The following is a 19,785-nucleotide window of genomic DNA, read 5'->3' as shown; positions in this document are numbered from 1 at the left end:
TGTTGTGTCGGAAAAAGTGCCGATTCACTTTTTGTGAGTCATCCTATTTCCGACCCAACATAAGGTAACGTTAAAAACCATGGATATGGACATGTTTATGCCTCCAGAAGAAAATGTGCATTTTTGGTAACTCAGAACTGTGTCTAATCATTTTTCTAGTAGATATTAAGTGATTTTTGAGAAACCCATAATTTAAATAGATAATGTTTGTGGATTATTTAACAAAGAAAAAACTTGTATAAATGCTGAAAAATGTATATAAAATAATATATGTATTGAGCCATGTCAAAAACAATCAGAGCTGGGGTGACCATTTGGCTGCCGCTATATGCATGACGTAGTCACCAAGAGAGGGCACTCACATTAGCTATATAGGTTTCGGTGCGGAATTCAATCTCTCTCTTATTTTTCTGTTCCTGGTTCCTGATCCAAGTGCTGGATAGCTGTGAAGCTTGCCGCCGTGCCCAGCAACATTTTCCCGTTGCTGTATGTGCCGCGTCGACCATAGCCACAACTGAGGAATGCAGCCAGAGTTTCAGAAATGAGCCGTTGGTTAGCCATGCCAACGTATAAATCAGCGAAGAGGTGAACCTTTTCGAAAAGAATAGAAATATGCCACAGACGCCATAAGAAATATACGGTGAGGAAACCCGGAAATCTAGTTAAGGAAATCTCAATAACTACCAGAAAGGCAAGAACGGTAAGGTGCAAGCTTTCATATTAAAATTGAATAATAACCAAAGAGGGTATAAGAAACAGAACGTTAAGGAGCTCCATATAATCAATTTCCATTTTGTATCTAAAGAACTGTTTTCTTTTGGACATTTCTGTCTACATCTAAAGAGCTTGTGACACCCTAAGCTTAAGCTGAGCTGGGAACCAAGGTTTTGGACTGTTTATGTTGGAAGAAATATTTATATCATTGTGTTAAACTTAAATTTGAATAATAACTGAATTTTGGGGGAGGATAAAGCCTGAGCATAAAAGAGAATATTGTCTCATGTGAATTTTGCAAGACAAAATACGTCTGATATGCTCCATATACTAGGATTATAGAATGTATCTATGTATATGTGTTATTCCTATATATGGGAACTGGAGCACTCTGTAAGAATTAACTGAGCCTGAACGTAGTTACACTAGGAAAAGTATGAAATTATTAGTATAAGATTTTAGAGTAAACCTTTTGGATACATTAACTTAAAGGGGGGGGGGGGGAGTTCAGACTCTTTAGAATTGGAATTTCTAACTAAAGTGTATATATGTATTTGTCTAAATAAATGTATTTATTTAATTCAAACCACGCATCTGTCATTGTTCTGAGAATTGAGTTACCACTTGTTAAATTTTGGACCATGCATAATTAGTAGGGTAATCCATTAGCAACTAAGAAAGGGGGACCACGACTGCAAACCACTTGATCCCTATATTGTTTTCAGTAGTTTTAAAATTGTTTGTTCAGAATTCAGTTGCCGGCTGGCGCAGTCGACTTAAAAGAATATAAATTTGTCGGCAACGGAATAACTGAGAATAAATAAGATAAGCGAATAAAATAATAAACAATTCCAGGTCCAGTCAGAAGACGTAACACTAGGGAAAACACTGGAACAGTTATTAGCACACAAGGAGGAACCAAACAGGACATACAAAACAGAATCCAGAAAGCACAGATTGCATTCAGTATGATGAAGAAAATTTAGGGGTCCAAAGAAATAAAATTAAAAACCAAAATTAGGTTCTTCAACACTAATGTTGAACCAGTTTTACTATAAGGAGCTGAGACATAGTCACTAACAAAGGAAAACATAAACAAATGCTTGAGGAAGATACTAGGAATATACTGGCCAAATAAAATAACAAACATAGAACTTTAGGAGAGAACAGGTCAACCCAGCATCAAAAATGAAATCGCTAAAAGAAAAATGGAACTGGATAGGTACACAATCAGGAACCCAGATAAAGAAATAGCAAAAAATGCACTAGAATGGAATCCCCAAGGTAAGAGGAAAAGAGGTAGACCCACGATAACATGGAGAAGAGAATTAGAAACAGAGGCAAGATGGCTGGGATGTTCCTGGAAAGAGATAAAAAAAGAATCATTGAATAGAGTCAGATGGAAGTCGATGGTTGAGGCCCTATGCTCCACAGGGAGCGAAGAGATAGGTAGATATGCAATAGTGCATCAACATGTTTTAAATTTCATTCACAGAATTCACACACAAATTAGATCTGTATTTGTATTCTGTGATTCGGTATAGAATTATGAATGCAAAATAATATAATACCATATAAATTGTATGAGAAAATAGAAACATTTTTAATATTTAACTCAGCCATTTCATCTTTCTTGTGAAAATATCAAGAGATGACTGAACAGTGACTTGTTTCTTGTTTTCATAAATTTATCAATAACAGGCTAACATACCTATTTCTCTTTGAACTTTTAAGAGCCATGAAATATTAAGATACATGCAATTAATATATAGTTTGCAAACACTAAAAATATGTGGTACTTTAAAAACATGCAGCACTAACATACCAAAACTGAGTGGACTGAGTCTTGTGGAAGACTGCCATTCTGTCATACAATGACAAAATGGCAGTCTGTCAAAATGGTAAGAGAATAACATAGGCAGATTTAAGTAAAATTTTTATAATGGCATGCAAATAATGTAGGCAGGTTTAAGTAAATTTTTTATAATTCACCAGGTTTCTAGCCAAATTTACATTAATTGGGAATAGTTCATAATATCCATTTAACAAATAATATAAACTTGGAATTCAGCACCTGAAATTTTGAATTATAGCTTTATAAATTAGATGGCATTACAAAAAAAAAAAAAAAAAAAAAAAAAAAAGGATCTTAAAATGAAGCAGGGAGGCAATGCTGGAAACGAGTGATCTGGGAGAGAAACTAACAAAATTTTTTGGAATAACTACTTTACACATACCTTATGTCTCATGAGGGTTCCTTTCTGCCGAAAGCATTTTCCACAAAATGGACAAGCATGGGGCTTTACTCCTTGGTGAATAAGAAAATGCATCTCAAGAGTAAATTTCCTGCTGAAATATTTGAAGCATACTGGACACTGGAATTCCTTCTGCTGAGGATGTTGTTGCTGTGAAGGTTGAAGGGTACAGTCAAGAGCAAAGGATGACATGCTGATATACTTTTCTTATCACCTTAAAATAAATTTTTCTTTCAGGTATTTATATCTGAAAAAAATAAAAAATAAAATAAATAATCACACACACACAGTTCTTAAAAGGCAATCTACAGAAATAGGAAAAAAGGAAACATACTCCATGTTAATTAGTGAAATGCTAAGATAAGTAAATCAATACAAGCACTATGTTTTTTATTATTTAAAAAAAAATTAATGGAATTTTCTTTTCCAGCTGTCATCTTAAAGAAATTTCCAGATTTTCTTTGAGTACCTCACAGTGCTGTATTAAGTTTTATTGCTGGATGCAATTCACTGTTTCAAAAACAAGCTATAGAAACAGATTCAACACTATCATGCTTAGAAATATTTATGTATGCCATCAATAATGCCAAACCTGAGTTAGAAATTCAGCAGAAGTATACCACTTCTATGAATGTCCACTTCTCAAATTTTCTTAAAATACTTCCATAAATTTCAGATTCATCTGTATATTTCTAAATCTGAAATTTTTAAGTCTTAGAAAGTTTTTTCTAAGACTGAAATCTCCCTTTATTTCAGTCTCCTTTTAATGATTCGAATAATTTCTTTACTTCTTTCTTCAATTGCACTTTGAATGCACCACAAGCATAAAATAATGGCAACTTCTATAGGTAAAGATGACCTTGCTACTGCTTCTGCCTGGTATCTCCAACTCTGGACTTGGCTCCCACTGAAGAGACCTCAATAAAAGTCGAAACTAGTCTGGGTAGTGGCCAATTCCTTAATGCATAACAGTATCATATCCACAAGGAGATGTGTTTTGCATTATGGGGGATACTGGGATAGGAGTGTTGGTAGCTTGCTCCGCCTTTGCTACGAGTTGCTCTGGTGTTGCACTACTTACCCAGGTAAGATAGTACAACACTATATTCAGTCCTGAAGATATTTTCAGGCGCAAACTTTGTTTGCTCTCACTGGGATAAAGGATTAAACTAAATTTATTATAGTCTAACCTAGTGAAAAATAAACTTTCAGCACCACAAGCATAAATGAGACATATGTAAATTTACATAATGACACAGACAATTTTAAAAATGGAGCTTTAAAGAACCAATAAAAATTTATGGTAGTGATTCATGAAAATCTAGAGAAAAGGATAGCAGGATTTCACAATTTTAACTATGAAATTGTGGTGCATTCAAAGTGCAATTGAAGAAAGAATCTAAATTTGTCAAACAGTATGACACAAGGGGAAAAAACAAACCAATCAAATAAAGAAAAACAGAAATCAAAACAACATATAATAGAATCAAAGTCCAGGCAGTGACTCATAAGTCAAATGAGCCACAAATAATTAAAATCATTATAGCCAAAATTCAACCTACTGTAACTGAATATGTAACTGGTTTTCATTGTTGGTTATGAAGAGCGTTTGAGGGAATGTGGATTAGAGTTTGGTGGATAGAAGAAAAGAAGAGATATGATAGAGACCTTCAAGTTAGTTAAGGGATTCTACCAGATTAATACAGAAGGAATTATAAAATGAGTGAATATTAAGATGGGAAGAACAAGAGGCTATCCCTGGAAGTTTTATAAAGATGCGCTGAAGGGTGAGAGGTGTAGATTTTTTATGCGGAGAGTTGTTAGTAAGTGGAATGCACTGCCAGAGTGCACTGTGAATGCAGGGAGTGTAAATAATATTATTTATTATTATTTCATGACATCTCCAAGGAGTCCAAAGACTCATTGAGGAAGAACACCTACTCTAGAACTCTGCATCTCCACCACTTAATCCACCAACTATACCGAACCCCAATTCCACCATCATCAAAGCCATCTAATGCCCCCATCACCACTGCTAGTATTTTTTGTCTGTAAAGTGCATATGTTCTGAAGGCTGATTTGTCTGTGTGCGGTATGAAAAACCCGAGTTTCCGTGAGAAAAAACCCTGCTACATCCGTATGAGATTGGCTAACTCACCATTGAAAAAAAAACCCATATTAAGATTCCTCCCATCACAATAAGTAATCGAATTTAGGCTTTTTCCAATCGAATTGCACAACTTACCATCGTTCTTCCAATGCCCCATGGAGACACTTCAAATTTCATTATAATAGACATGTGACTAGTTGAGTGGGCCTTCCATGATGAGTCAGTCAACTCTGTGGAGGTTACCGAAATAATATTTATCTACCATTTTGGTTCAACAGAAGTATTTAAGAGGACATAACATATCAATTAATGCATTAATTCCAATTAATGAAAAAATGAGGGCACTTTTAAAATAGCAAAAAAGCATTTTCTTCTCCCTCTCCCCTGCAGAGACCTGACTTATTCAACTGATTTTGACCAAATCTGGAAAACAATTACTATTAAAACAGAGGTATCTCCATGGGGTCTAAATACTAATTATGGAATGCTGAAATTAACTTTATTATTGCTACAATGCTTATCATACCTCTATATAAATTTGCTCACTGACAAAGACTCAAGAATACTTTTATATCTTTGCTAACCACTCAATATATCTTCCAGAGTGTTCCCTTGTTCTCTTCCATCCAGTCATGTATTGGAAGATTTCTTTAGCATCTACTCTATAAATACTTAGATGTTTCTATTATATTTGTTTAGACAGCTAAGTTTGGCAAGTGCAAGAAGAATGATTGTTATGGGAGATTTTAACTTCAGTAGTATAAATTGGAGAGAGGAAGATGCATGTAGCAATAGTGGAATGGAATTTCTAGAATTCTTGAGGGACAAATGTCTTAGGCAACATGTAACAGAGGGAACAAGAGGTTCAAGAGTTTTAGATTTGGTTATAGCATCAGAAGAGTTGATAATAACTGAGATGACATCTCTCCCACCAGTTGGAGAGAGCGACCATATGGTTTTGACTTGGAAAATGAATAGACATGCAGGAGTATCAAAGAGACGGGAACTTATGTGGAATTATAATGCAGGTGATTATAATAGTCTTAGACGTCAACTTCGGGAAGTTTCATGGAGGGAGGAATTGGAAGGCCGGGATATCGTTAGTGCATGGGAAATTGTGAAAGAATATTTGTTAGCAGCAATGGTAAGTTGTATACCACGAGTGAAGAAGAGGACACAATTTGGAGTAAAGTGGATGACAAACAATATTAAACAGGAATTGCATGTGAAAAAGAGGCTATGGAAGAGATATAAGGAGACAGGTGAAGAGAGGATGCGTGAAGAATATAAGACACAGGCCGGGAGAGTGACTAGCATGGTAAGGAAGGCTTTCGAAACTGGAATATGAGAGGAGATTGGCCCTAAGATCCAAAGAAAATCCTAGGGAATTTTTTAGCTATGTGGCCAGTAGGAGGAGAAATGACTGTGAAAGAATGATATTGTGGGATAAAAATGGGAATAGAGTGACTGATGCAGAGGACATAGTGGAATTGCTCAATGACCACTTTATTGGAGTATTTCATCCTGGAGGAGTCAGTTTTAATGCTAGAGGGATAGGGCAGGTTCAAGGTTTAGAGATACAGGAGGAGAGTGTGTTTCAGATACTGAGAACTCTGGATGTCAATAAAGCTTTTGGACTGGATGGTATTCACCACGAGTTTTGAGAGAATGTGCTAGGGAACTGACAGTGCCTTTAACCTGGCTTTTCAATGAAAGTCTGGCTTCGGCAAAGGTGCCCAGGGAATGGAAGGAAGGTAAGATAGTGCCATTGCATAAGCGTGGTAACAGACTGGAAGTGTCTAATTATAGACCAGTCTGTGTGTCATCAGTAGTTGTTAAGATCTTGGAGAAAGTAGTGAGGGACCGTATACAGCACTGGGCAGATGAGGGTAATGTTATCTGTGAGAGTCAACATGGATTTGTGAAAGGGTGCTCTTGTTTTAGCAATATGCTAGCCTTTTATAATAAAGTTACAAGAAAACATTAGCTGGGGGAAAGGCATATACTGCAATTTTCTTAGACTTAGCAAAGGCATTTGACAGGGTGCCACATGATAAGCTGATATTTAAGTTGCAACACATGGGTCTGGATGTCAGATTGGTCAACTGGATTCAGGATTGGCTGTCTGATAGGTATCAGAGAGTTGTGTATGGTGGAGCAGTTTCAAGGGGACAGGCGGTTACAAGTGGGGTCCCACAGGGCTCAGTACTAGGACCTATATTGTTTAACCTTTATATCAATGACATTGCCAGTGGATTGCAAGGGGATATTCAGTTGTTTGCAGATGATGTGAAGCTGGGAAGGATTATTAGTAATAGTGCAGATGTGGTAGTCCTGCAAGAGGATTTGAATAAGCTAGATAGATGGGCAAATGAATCGGAGTGTCAGTTTAATGCAGCAAAATGTAAGGTCTTGAGGTTTGGGAAACATCGATGGGATGCTGCATACTCTATAGGAGGAGTTATACTGGAGGAAGTTGGGGAGACAAGAGATCTGGGGTTGATGATTGATAGAAACCTGAAATTTAGGGGACATATTGCAAAGGTGGTGAAGGTAACACAGAGGATTGCTGCAATAATGAGAAGGACATTGACCTGCAGAGATAAAACAGTTATCATTCCGTTTAAGACCCTGATCAGACCACACTTGGACTATTGTTCTCAGATTTGGTCTCCAGGATTTGAAGGGGATAAATTAACTGTGGAAAAGATACAAAGGCAGATGACAAAGATGGTCTCAGGACTGTACAAGGATAGTTATGAGAATTGGCTGAGGGAATGTTGACTGCAGAGTTTGGCAGAAAGAAGGAGAGGTTATATGATTGAGACTTTTAAACTGTTGAGAGGTGGTTACAGGGTCGACACTGGGGAATTCTTTCACTTGGTTGAACAGCAGGAAGGAGTGATGACAAGAGGCCATCCCTGGAAGTTACGAAAGGAAACTGTGAGCAAGAGGGTGAGGAGTGGTTTCTTTGCATGGAGGGTGGTTGAGCCGTGGAATGCATTACCTGATAGAGTGGTGAGGGCGAGAACGGTCAGTGAGTTTAAGGAGTGGTATGATAGACTTTGTGTTTCTTAGGGGGGAACCTCCCCTCGATGAGTCTTGACAGACTTTATGTTCTTAGGAAGGACCTCACACGATGAGTCTTTTGACTCCATGGAGGCCTGAATAATAATAATAATATTCTCTCTTTTCTGCCTAACAGCCTAAACTGTGTAACCTACAACCCTCGTCTATTCTTATAGGCAGCACTTCACAAACCAATCACCATTTTGGCCCCCATCTCTGAATCCTCTACATCACTTCCACATTCCACCCCCAAAAAATCCAACTAAATCTGTGCATAATAGTCCACGTGGTTATATTGAAGTTGTCTCTCATGTTACCATTGAAGATCCCCTGATCTTCAATGTATTATAAGTAACAATGTATTATTGTTACTTATAATACATTGTGTAGGTTTTCTGAGAATTTCAGCTAAGAATTAAGATGATGGAGAGAGAAAAAACTGCATGTCACTTCCTCCACAAACAACTTTACAGATTGCATTGTTGAACTGTTTTCGCTAAATCTGGAACATAATTTGTTTCTTACATTGCTAAATGTCTTTTGGGAAATTCATTCTCAATCAGATTAAAATGTGGGGAATTGTGTATTGGGAGAAGAGGGGAATGGAAGGAACTTTACTCCTCAGATACTTGTACAAATCACTGTTCAACTGTCTTTGGTCGAATTTGGAGATTGTAGAGGCGAGGTTGTAAGACAAGGAGAAAAAAATAAAATGCCACAGACACTACTAGAGATCACATATTCAACCAATTTCCATCAGTTATTCCTTGGTTATATTATCTAATTTATGTAATAAAAAGATATCTCCTTTCAGCTGCAATTTAGAAGAAGCTCCTGGCTAACATTCTTTTGATGGTTGAAAATGCCAATTCATTTCTGAAATTAAAGCAATATCATCATAACAGCAACATCACTAATTATGAAAAATAATAGGCATTTAACATAGCCACTTTCAGATTGAAGCCAGTTCTTGCTTTCCTCAGACTTGGCTTGCTCCCCCCCCCCCCGATTGATTGGCCATACTATATGCACAGTTTGTATTTTATAAAAGTTTATTTGAATCATTTGTAAATATCTTCAATGCTTTGAAAAATCTAATTTTTAACTTTATACTTCTGTATTCATGAAATTAGTTGGAGAACTACCGGACATTATTTAAAGGGCAACAGTCCATAGATTACACAACCTCAATACTAGATGCAACACTAACTGTATAGTACACAAATAGTCAACATGAGAATAGTTTGCGTAGCAACTTCCATTATAATGAGAAAATATGGGTGGAAGGACTTCATCATTATTACCGTAAGACCCCATTAAGTCAAAGACTCATCTCGGAGGCCCCTTTGTAATGCACAGCTCATCATACTGTACCTTAAACACATTTAAATTCTCTGCAAACACCACTTTCACAGGCAATGCATTCCAATCATTCACAACTCCATGCAAAAAACTTGCTTCTCACACCCTCCTTATATAGCTTCCAGGGATGACCTCTTGTTCTCCTATAACAATCCCTTACCAACTTGTACTTCTGTATCATATCATCCCTCTTCCTCCTATCCACTAGACTTTGTAAATTGCATCTTCTCAACCTTTTCTCATATTTAACATTCCAGACATCAGAAACTACCTTAGTCAGTCACCTCCGGACCTTTCCAACATCTCTTCATCCCATTAAACACCAGGTGACCAAATCTGTGCATAGTAGTAGTCCATGTGTGGCCTAATCGGAGCTTCATACAATGGAACAAGAATCTCCTTACTTCTATAAGTCAGTGTCCTCTGCATCATTCCCAGAATTCATTGTGTTTTCCTCTAAATTTTAGATCCTTATCCACTATCACCCCAAGATCTCTATTTCCCACACCTCCAAAAATATATCTCCATCAGGTGCAAATTCTACATCCTATCTTCGTTTCCTAAATTTTAAAACCTTACATTTTGCAACATTGAACTTGCATCCCTACTCCTATTCATGCAATCTATTCAAGTCTTTGTAAGGCCACAAGTTGTGGCCTTACAAAGACTTGCCGCCGGGGCCCCAGTCTCTTATTTTTTAAGATAGAGAAACCGAACAAATTTTCAGTGCTCAACATGAGCCAGTTAAAATATTACGTAACCCTAATATAACTTGATGCAAAGTATTTTATGAAAATGCTATGAGGAAAGAACTGAATTACATTGAAAAGCTTAATTTAGTTTTGTCGATTGTCGTTTTCAAACTCTGGTTACAAGAAATCCAGTTAAACAAAAACTGCTATTAAACTTCGTTTTATTTCAGTGCTAAGCTATGAGTTACTCACTTTTATGGAATTAACACTAACTTCATTTGGTGCATCCTATGTCGACAGTCACGAGTTTCTGACCAATGCATTGTTGATAATGCTTATGTGCAAAAGTTTTGTGTGCCAAAGCGAATATAACACAAATCGAACATTGGAAAGTATACCGGCATGCCTAAATTTTTATTTCAAGCACTGTGAAATATAATATATAAATAAATAGAAACTTTTTTAAATCTCGAGCAACTTTCATAGCTGGAATGCCGCAACAATGAATGAATCTTCTGCTGCAGCCTGCAGGTGATTACTGAGTACCAACCATAATATACACATCGCAGTTCAGGTCGCAATCGCAATATATACATCGCTTCCTGCTTTACAAGTTTAAACTAGTAGATAAGTATATTGTGTTATTGTCTTAGTCTAGTTTGAAAATAGTTAAAAACCTCTGCTGGTGCTACAGCAAACCTAAGTACAAATAATGACAATTATAAGAGTTCAGTTCAGATAGAAATGTGATAGGGGGCCTCGCATTTCTCTTCTGCCAGGGGACAAGAAGGTGTTGATTCGGCCCTGGCCACAACATTTGCTTTATTCCTCACAGCTCATCCCAACTTTGCATCATCTGCAAACAACTGAATATCCCCATCCAAATCTTCTTCAATTTATTAACATGCAGGTTAAACAGCAATGGTCCTAAAACAGTCCCCTGAGGCACACCACTAGTGATATTGTTCCACCATACACAACTTGCTGATATCTACCAGATAGCCAATCTCCAATCCAATTCACTAGTTGGTTGGTTGTACTTTGGTTTGGATTTTTTTTTTTTTTTTTGCTTGCTTTTTGTTTGTTATAATGAATAATTTTGTTATAGTGGCGCTTGATATAATGTGAGTCAACTGCAAATGCTACAACACAAAATTAGAAAAGAAGGTTCTTTAAATGTGAGAAATGAACATTTAGAAAAGTATCAAATGAAGCCTTTCTTTTATGTTGCACAATGATCAGCATTCATTTTGGAAATTATGGACTCTACAACCATGTTATAAATAACTATTTTTAATTTCCTGATGTTTCGACCATCATATCAAGGTCATCATCATCTGGGGTATATACAAATATACAAGGACACGCAGTAAGCTAAAGAAACAATGATTTGATCACCGGTTATTCTACTGGCATGACCTCTAGTGGAAGAAAAAGATACAGATAAAATTAAAAATTAATTAAATATTTAGAAACTACATCAAAGCTAAATTCTATTTAAGGTAACATGAGAGAAACATTCTTTCTTATAGATGGTTTTCTTACAGTAACATTGATGTCCTATTTTTAACATTGCAATTGTTATATTAGATTTAGGATTCTGGATTATCTACAGTCCTGTTTATAGTTAGCTCTTAGGAAGAAAGGTTCCGTGGGTAGAATATGTGCCTTCTACATGCTTGCGATTTTTAGACCATCATTATTGTTCAGATTGGGGTGGTTGATAAGAATCTCACAGGCTTCCTTAAATTTGCATCCAAACTATGTTTTGATGTGATGTAAACAACTGGTGCTTTTCCAGTCAATTCTATGTAAAGTGTACAGGGCATGATCAGAAAGGCCCGCTTCACACCATAGTTATTATATTTAATGTGTCGTTTATGTTCCTTTTGTCTGATAGGAATTGTGCATCCTGTTTCCCCTATGTATGGTAGATTACAGGTGAAATAAATACGGTATATTCCAGGGTCAGCAGAGGGAGTGGGTCTTTGGATGAGTTGAGTAAGCTTTTTAATTTTGCAGGAGGTTTAAAGGTGGCTTTGAGGTTGTATTTCTATAGTATTCTGTTTATTTTATCTGATGTCTCTTTAATGTAAGGAATGGTTATAGTTTTATTGTAGACTGGTTTATCTTTGTTTTTTATTGAGCTCTTGAAGAGAATTTTGTTAATGGTGTTTCCAATACCAGAACTTCTTTAGGTGCGACGGAAATCGCACCGATGCCGTTGCACCTAAAGCAGTTCTGGTATTGGATATTACGTACAACATCGAATGCGGAATCTGTCACTTAGCTCCAGAAATGGTCAATAACATCAGACTTGACATAGCTCGTCACCTCCAAGAATGAATTTATCTTCCAGCCAACTCTCTGCCATCAGAAAATTACGGAAAGAAAAAAGTAGTCATCACCAGAGCTGATAAGGGTAATACCACAGTCGTTCTTAACGCCTCAGAATATAATCAGAAAATGGATATTATTCTCCGTGATCACGCTACTTACATACCACTTGAACACAATCCCACAAAAACTCAAGTTAAAAAACCTACTTAAAAAAGTGTCCTCCTGACATTACAAAAAAACTCAAACCAATTGGCTCCCCCCCCCCCCCCAGTATATATGGTTTACCTAAAACCCATAAACCTAATTCTCCCCTAAGACCTATAGTAGATGCCAGCAATGCACCTTGCTACAAATTGTCAAAGCAGCTAGCTAACTCTTTGATCCCTCTTACTGGTCTTACAACATCTTATGTAAAAAAACTCTACTCACTTTAAAAACTTAATTGAAAATCTTACTTTAAATAGTACAGATATATTGCTCAGCTTTGACATCATCTCATTGTTTACCAATATTCCCCTAATTGATACTTTAACACTCTTAAAAAACGTTTTTCCTTCTGATATCTTGGATCTCTTTTCCTTTGCTATCAACTCTGGTTATTTTTCTTTGAAGAACAAAATCTATAAACAGATAGAGGGAACTGCCATGGGTTCCCCCCTTCCCAATTTTTACATGGAAAATTTTGAAATGAGCCATAGACTCTTCCTCTTTAAAGCCTATCTGGCTAAGATATGTAGATGATGTGTTCTGTATTTGGTCTCATGGCCCAGACACATTAGATTCCTTCCTCAGTCACCTCAATAGTCTACATCCAAGAATCCAGTTTATCATGGAAAAGGAAAATAACAATAGTTTACCCTTCCTGGACACCTTAGTAACACGCCTTTCTAATGGTAACATTTCTTTCTCTGTATATAGAAAACCTACTCATACAGGCAGATACATTCACAAACTCTCAAACCACCACCCCTCTCAGCAATATGGTATTATTAAAACTAACTAATAGAGTCCACAATCTTTGTTCCAGTGAATGCTTAAATGCTCTAGATATTCCTTAGTCTTAATCTTATAAACTACACTATAAACTTGTAGACGCTTATAAATTTCAGCTACTCTCCTGTTTTCTCAGTACTTGGCTTACATTTTTATATATGAGATTTTTTATGAGGATACGTGCACACACACATGCACATGTGAAAGCAAGCAAAAGCAACTACTTTGAACTTTAAAATTTAAATGATTTTATATTAGATTATATCACAGAAACCATATTAAATACTGCATAAAGGAGGATTCATTTGGCAAGTTTAGATTGTTAAGTTGTTATATTAAACTGGCCTCATATTTATATTAAGATTACAAATCAGGGATTGGGGGGACAGCATTAAAGAGAATTTTGGATGAGTAGGAAATGAATGCATGTAATTACTGCACATGCTCAATTATGGCTGATAACGTGCTGAAGACAATATTTTATTTATAAGCAATGCTCAGAAATAGATGAATTAGAAATAGATATTAAATAAATCCGAAATAATGCAATGCACTAAATGCAAAATTTTGAGGGAAGTCAGTGAAGATTATTAGTGCTCTGTATTTTTAGTAGGAAAGAGTAGGAAATAGAGTAACTAAGTTACCTAGCAAATCAAAATTTAGTATAGGTTATTTGGTAAAGGATTCTGGAACTGAAAGTTGGAAAAATGGAATTGCAGTCTTCATTTTCAGAGGAGTACAATTCTGATCAATCTAAGTGAAAATACAATAGCTGGCTTTAGTGGATAATTCTAATTAAATAAATTCCTGGATATAGTGTTGACATTAAAATTTATGACAATTCTATGGTAAAAGAAGTCAGGAATACAAAGTCTAGTAGAAAAGCAATGAGACAAAATAAATCATCTGATGCATTGTGGTCACCGTCAAAGTAACTCCCCTCCCTCCCATGCAAAATGCAGTGGTTCTAACATTTCCTCCATGCAGTATAACAGGATTGGAAGTCCTCTTCTGTTAGCTCATTTATGGTTCCCCTCTCACAGCTCTTTGGATGTTGTCTACAGTCTCAAAGGGACACCTTTCATCTTATTCTTGAGGGAAAAGAAAAACATCGCATAGAGACAGAGTGAGGAAAGTATGGTGACTATTACAACACTGGAATACATATTATGGCTAAATACTCACAACTGACAGTGCAGAAGGGCAAGGAATATTGTCATGATGTAAGATCCAATCATTAGCAATCTCTGGATGCAACCATAAGACGTGTTTTTGCAATTGTTCAAGAATCTCTTAGTAAATTTGATTTACTACACTCCAGGAAGTGCAAATTCTCAGTGGACTACATGGCTATCAAAAAAGATGACAATTATGGTTTTATTTTGGACTTGCTTATGCACTTTCTTTGGTGGTGGAGAATTTTTCATGATAAAGAATCATTACTATACATACCTGCTTAATTTTATTGAAAGTTTTGGTAGCACTGTCATTTAGTTTAACACAAAATTCAATCATGCGTTGTTCAAGATTTTGCTTCTCCATTTTCGTGACAAACACACCAGACATACACTTACTAAAAATACAATAACTTGACAGGTGTTTCCCCTACTAACGAGAAACCAGTACTGTCTGAAAGAGTGGAAAATCACTAACATTATGCCATCAGTTCAACAGTTCTGCCAATTATTATTATTATTATGTGACACTCCAGGCAGTGCCGGTGCCAAGTTATTTTGCACCCTAGGCAAAGTTTCCAAGTGCACCCCTTATTTTACAAGTTGGATATTTTTTAAAATGAAATTTTAAATATAAAAAATAAAAATTATTTTGGCATGCTTTATTAATAATATACAAAGTAATATACAATATGTATAATATATGAAAATCAAATTTTAATTTTTCTTGCCTTCAATTTTGCAAAATTTTCTACCATTTCCTTTAAATCTAGTGTAGAAGCTAGCTCGTGTTCGATTGAAATTATTGTCAAATCTGTTAACCTGTTTTGGGACATTGTTGAGCGCAAGTATGTTTTAACAAGTTTTAACTTTGAGAAACTACGTTCTCCACTTGCTACTGAAACTGGAAGTGTCAGAAGAATTCTTAGTGCAACAAAAATGTTGGGTATGCAGTCGACAAGGTTTTGCTGTACTATAAAGAAATAGTACTTCTTGTGGTGGCATGGATTTTGGAAGTCTTCGAGCTATTGCTTGAAGTTCACTGCAGAGATCCTCGGCATCAATAGCTTTATTAGCATTATGAGTCAAAACATTTTCAAGATTTTTGCAATCGTTTAGTAAATTAGCAGTTGTTTTTTCAGTGATATTATATATATCATAAAGAAATCCAAATAGAACATTATGCTGCTATAGTTGTTGGAACCTCTCTTCAACTGACTGTATAGCCATATCCAAGACACAACAGTAAAATCCTACTTTGAACTTCTGCTGAGGATCTTGCAAAGCCACATCTTGACATTCATATTCGAACTGCCGTCTTTGTCTTCTCTTTCTTTCTATTTCAAAATTCGGTTGAATCTCCAGTTCTTTTGCAATTTCAAAAACATCAGTCAATTTTTTTTTCAAAACCCTTATCAGTTCTACATTCTAGAAGGTATTCTTTGGTTACTTGTAGTTGCTTCGTAACTGAATTTAAATCAGCCTCTTTTCTCTGTATCATTTTGCTTGAAATATTTATCTCATAAAAGATGTTGTACCATGCTACAAGGGATACTATGAACTTAAATTTACAAATGGAATTTTCCAGTTGAATTATTTAATCTTGGGTCATCAAAAATTTGCACGAGTGCATCATATATATTGACAAGATGATACCTTAGTGGTTTTAAAGCGTCAATACGGCTCTCCCATCTTGTGTTACTCAATGGTTTAATAGTCAAGTCTGAGATAAAAGTAGAAATAATTTGCCAACGATAAGTAGATGTAGAGAAATAGTTATAAATCTGTTGAACTAAAATAAAGAAGCTGGTTGCATCTAAACAACACCTGGAAGCGTCATTGACCACTAAATTTAAAGAGTGTGAACTACAAGGAATAAAGAAGGCCTGAGGATTTATATCTAGAACTCTCTTTTGAACACCATTTTCTTTGGCCTTCATATTACTTCTTATCATATCCTTGACCATGGAGATTCTCGATTGGTAATTCCATTCGACTTAGATGTTCAATTAAAGTTTCTGTTATGAATGAACCTGTGGCTTCCTCTAGAGGAACAAATCCTAAAAGATTCTCTCTTACTATTACCTCAGGTTTGGACATCTCACTATCTGATGGAATGACAACATCAACAAAAAGTACAATCATTGTCAGCTGTTCAATATAGCTAACGTCTAGAGTGCAATCCAAGATGACTGAATAATATTTTGCCAGTTTTACAAGATATTATTTTTTATAGCTTTTGCCAAGATTTGTATAAGCTCATTTTGAATATCTTTTCCTAAATAATGGATCATTATTTCTTGACTTTTGACTCTATGTACATGTTCTTTCATTACAGGATCATTTAGAGAGCTAAATATTCAACTTCAAAAATTTATCGTTACTGGTAGTGTACAACCTTTTGTTAGTACCACGAAATACAAGATTTTGTGTGCTAAGTATTCTAACTAAAGCAATCAAACGTTCCAATATTTGATGCCAGTATTGTTCTTCTTCTCTGATTGTTTGCTGATTGAAATTATCAAGAGTTGTTTCTGTGATTAATCACAATTCAAGTTCTTTCCAAGTTTGATAAATGAGAAGTAATCCTCTCATGTGAAGAAAGGATTACTCCAATATTTTCCCAGTCTTTGACTCCTGATTTTTGTAGAGTTGATGTAGTTTTTTTTTACTGAATATTTTACAGCAAAAACAAAAAAGTGCATCCTTTAATACTGAATATATTAACCACTGATGGTACATTACTTCATTGTTCAGTAGTATCCTCTTGTAGTGTAAAGAGGAAAATCTTCTTTTTTGTGAATCTTTGGGGAAATCATATGACACAATCTGTTGTGGTCCATTTCATACTAAGATTTGTCGAAAATTATCGTTAAAACGAGAAGGCCAATCTGTGGGATCACTGTAATTTAATACAGGAATAGTAGTATCTTTTTCTGGTTTGTCTTTGGTATCTTCGTTTTCTTTATTTTGCACATCTGTTCTTGGATCGTTATCGTTAATAAGAGTACCACAACATTCATCTTTCGTATCTTCGGCAAAAGAATTATCATGTTCATCTTTATTAGTTGTTTCTCTTGTGCAGAGATATTTCAAGAAAGAACTCTCTTACTCTGCTAGTTCTTTAGCTATGTCTGATTTTCTTTTCCAATACTGAGCTCCAGATGGTCGTTTTTTTTTTATCAGCCATAGTTAACTAAAAAATTATACTTTTATAAATAAACTTTCTTATAAAAATAAAAGTATTTTTAAAAAAGTCACAGATTTATTAATTATTCACACGTTATTATTAATTAATTTATTGTTAATTCATTTTGGACACTAAAATTAACTCGAAAAATTAAATGTTTTTTTAAATTATTTTTAACAAATTAATTTTTAATAATTGATTATTGAAAATAAAATGAACTCACCTGATTCAATCGCTCAATACTTAGAACAGCTTATGGAGATATTGAAACACCTTTCAATATCTCTATAATCCCTACTTTCTCCACACATTGTTTGTAAAATCCCACATAAACTAAAATGTTTCTAATTGACATTAAACAAAATAAAATTGTCTTTCAGGTTAATTAATAGGGCTTTTTTTATTTTCTTTTTTAATTAATTTGAAAATTCTCTGTTATAATTCATTTACAAAAAAAAAGTTATAAAATACTGAAATTTAACATTTTAAAATGTTAACGTTTTAAAATATTTATATTAACTGAATTTTAAATAGCGGTAAGTTCAAATCATTTAGGTAAGGAACAAAAAAGAACCAAGAGTTAAATAGTAAAATAGTGTGATGTGGGAGGGATAAGGAAAAAGAATCGATACCTAAATCATATATCACTATTTAACTTTGATATTTTAGTAAAGTATGAATAAAGCATAGCTTGAATTTTTGTGCCCCTTCATAGCTTGCGCCCTAGGCGGTTGCGTAGTTTGCCTAAATGGTAACGCCGACCCTGGCTCCAGGGATCGTGGGAAGGCACACTACTCTAATTGGCTAAATACATCTCACTCTCTCCACTGCTACTTAATTATCCAACTATGACACTACTACTACTAATGCCATCTACTGCCCATCATCACCAATAACAGTATTTTTTGGCTGTAAATTGCATGCGTTCTGCCAATTGTCGCAATAAAAAATCTCATTACTTTTTTGCTAGATCTCATATTTTATTTAGGTTAAGTTATTTAGGACCTGCTTTTTTATTTTAAGATAAAGAGTCAAGAAATCATGGAAATATATAAAGGATCTGTATTTAAGTTTTGCAGATCTGGAAAAGGCATATGATACAATGTCAAGAGAAAAGATCTTGAAAACATCACAAGTAATGTATAACAAGATATATAAAATCAAATGCATTGCAAGAGTGCAATAGTATCCCTAATGTTACTCCTTATCTGTCAAGGTGTGTTATAATAATAGATGAGTAACATTCGTATCTGTAATGTTACTCAACATCTATTATTATAACACACCATGATAGAATCAATACTCATGGTCCAAGGTCTCACTCTTCAAGTAACATATCTGTCACAACTTTAAGCTCATTCACGACACATTCTATGACTATCACTCAACCACCACCTTTCAAGCAGAAAATCTATTCTTCACTATACTACATCTTTACTCAACTTCCAAGGAATTGCCTCTCATTCTCCTTTCTCATCTTCCAGTCTATGTATAATTCCTTCTATGTTAATCCTCTTACTGATGGTGGAAGTTTATTTTTCACTTGGTTAGACTATAATAAATTTAGTTTAATCCTTTATCCAAGTGTAAGCAAACAAAGTTTGAGCCTGAAAATATCTTCAGGATTGAGGTAAGGTAGTGCAACAACAGGCAACTCTGAGCAAAGGTGGACCAAGCTCTCATCACTCCTTGTCTTGGTATCTCCCATAATGCAAAGCACATCTCCTTGCGGACATGTATGCTGCTATGCATTAAGGGAAGAGCCGTACCCAGACCAGTTTCAACCTTTATTGAGGTCTCGTCAGTGGGAGGCACACCCAAATGCGGAGATACTAAGGCAGAAGCAATAGGAGAGGTCATATTTACCTATAGGAGTTGCCAACAG

At 35.3% G+C, this 19,785-nt stretch overlaps 1 protein-coding gene across 2 annotated transcripts in view; it reads right to left on the bottom strand.

Moving 5' to 3' along the window:
- LOC150098717 (uncharacterized) overlaps nt 1-19,785 on the bottom strand; it is a 58,033-nt gene that overhangs the window by 20,416 nt on the left and 17,832 nt on the right. For both annotated transcript variants that reach the window (XM_090404816.1, XM_090404817.1), the window contains exon 2: nt 2,952-3,216. In XM_090404816.1, coding sequence (XP_090260942.1) covers nt 2,952-3,161 — 210 coding nt within the window. In that variant the 5' untranslated portion in view covers nt 3,162-3,216. The remainder of the gene's footprint in view (nt 1-2,951; nt 3,217-19,785) is intronic.

This window comes from Typopeltis vanoorti, chromosome 15, assembly GCF_054136105.1.
Source record: "Typopeltis vanoorti isolate ZY-2024b chromosome 15, IOZ_Tvanoo_1.0, whole genome shotgun sequence".
In the NCBI taxonomy this organism is placed as follows: Eukaryota; Metazoa; Arthropoda; class Arachnida; order Uropygi; family Thelyphonidae; genus Typopeltis; species Typopeltis vanoorti.
This window is presented reverse-complemented; position numbering and strand designations above follow the sequence as displayed.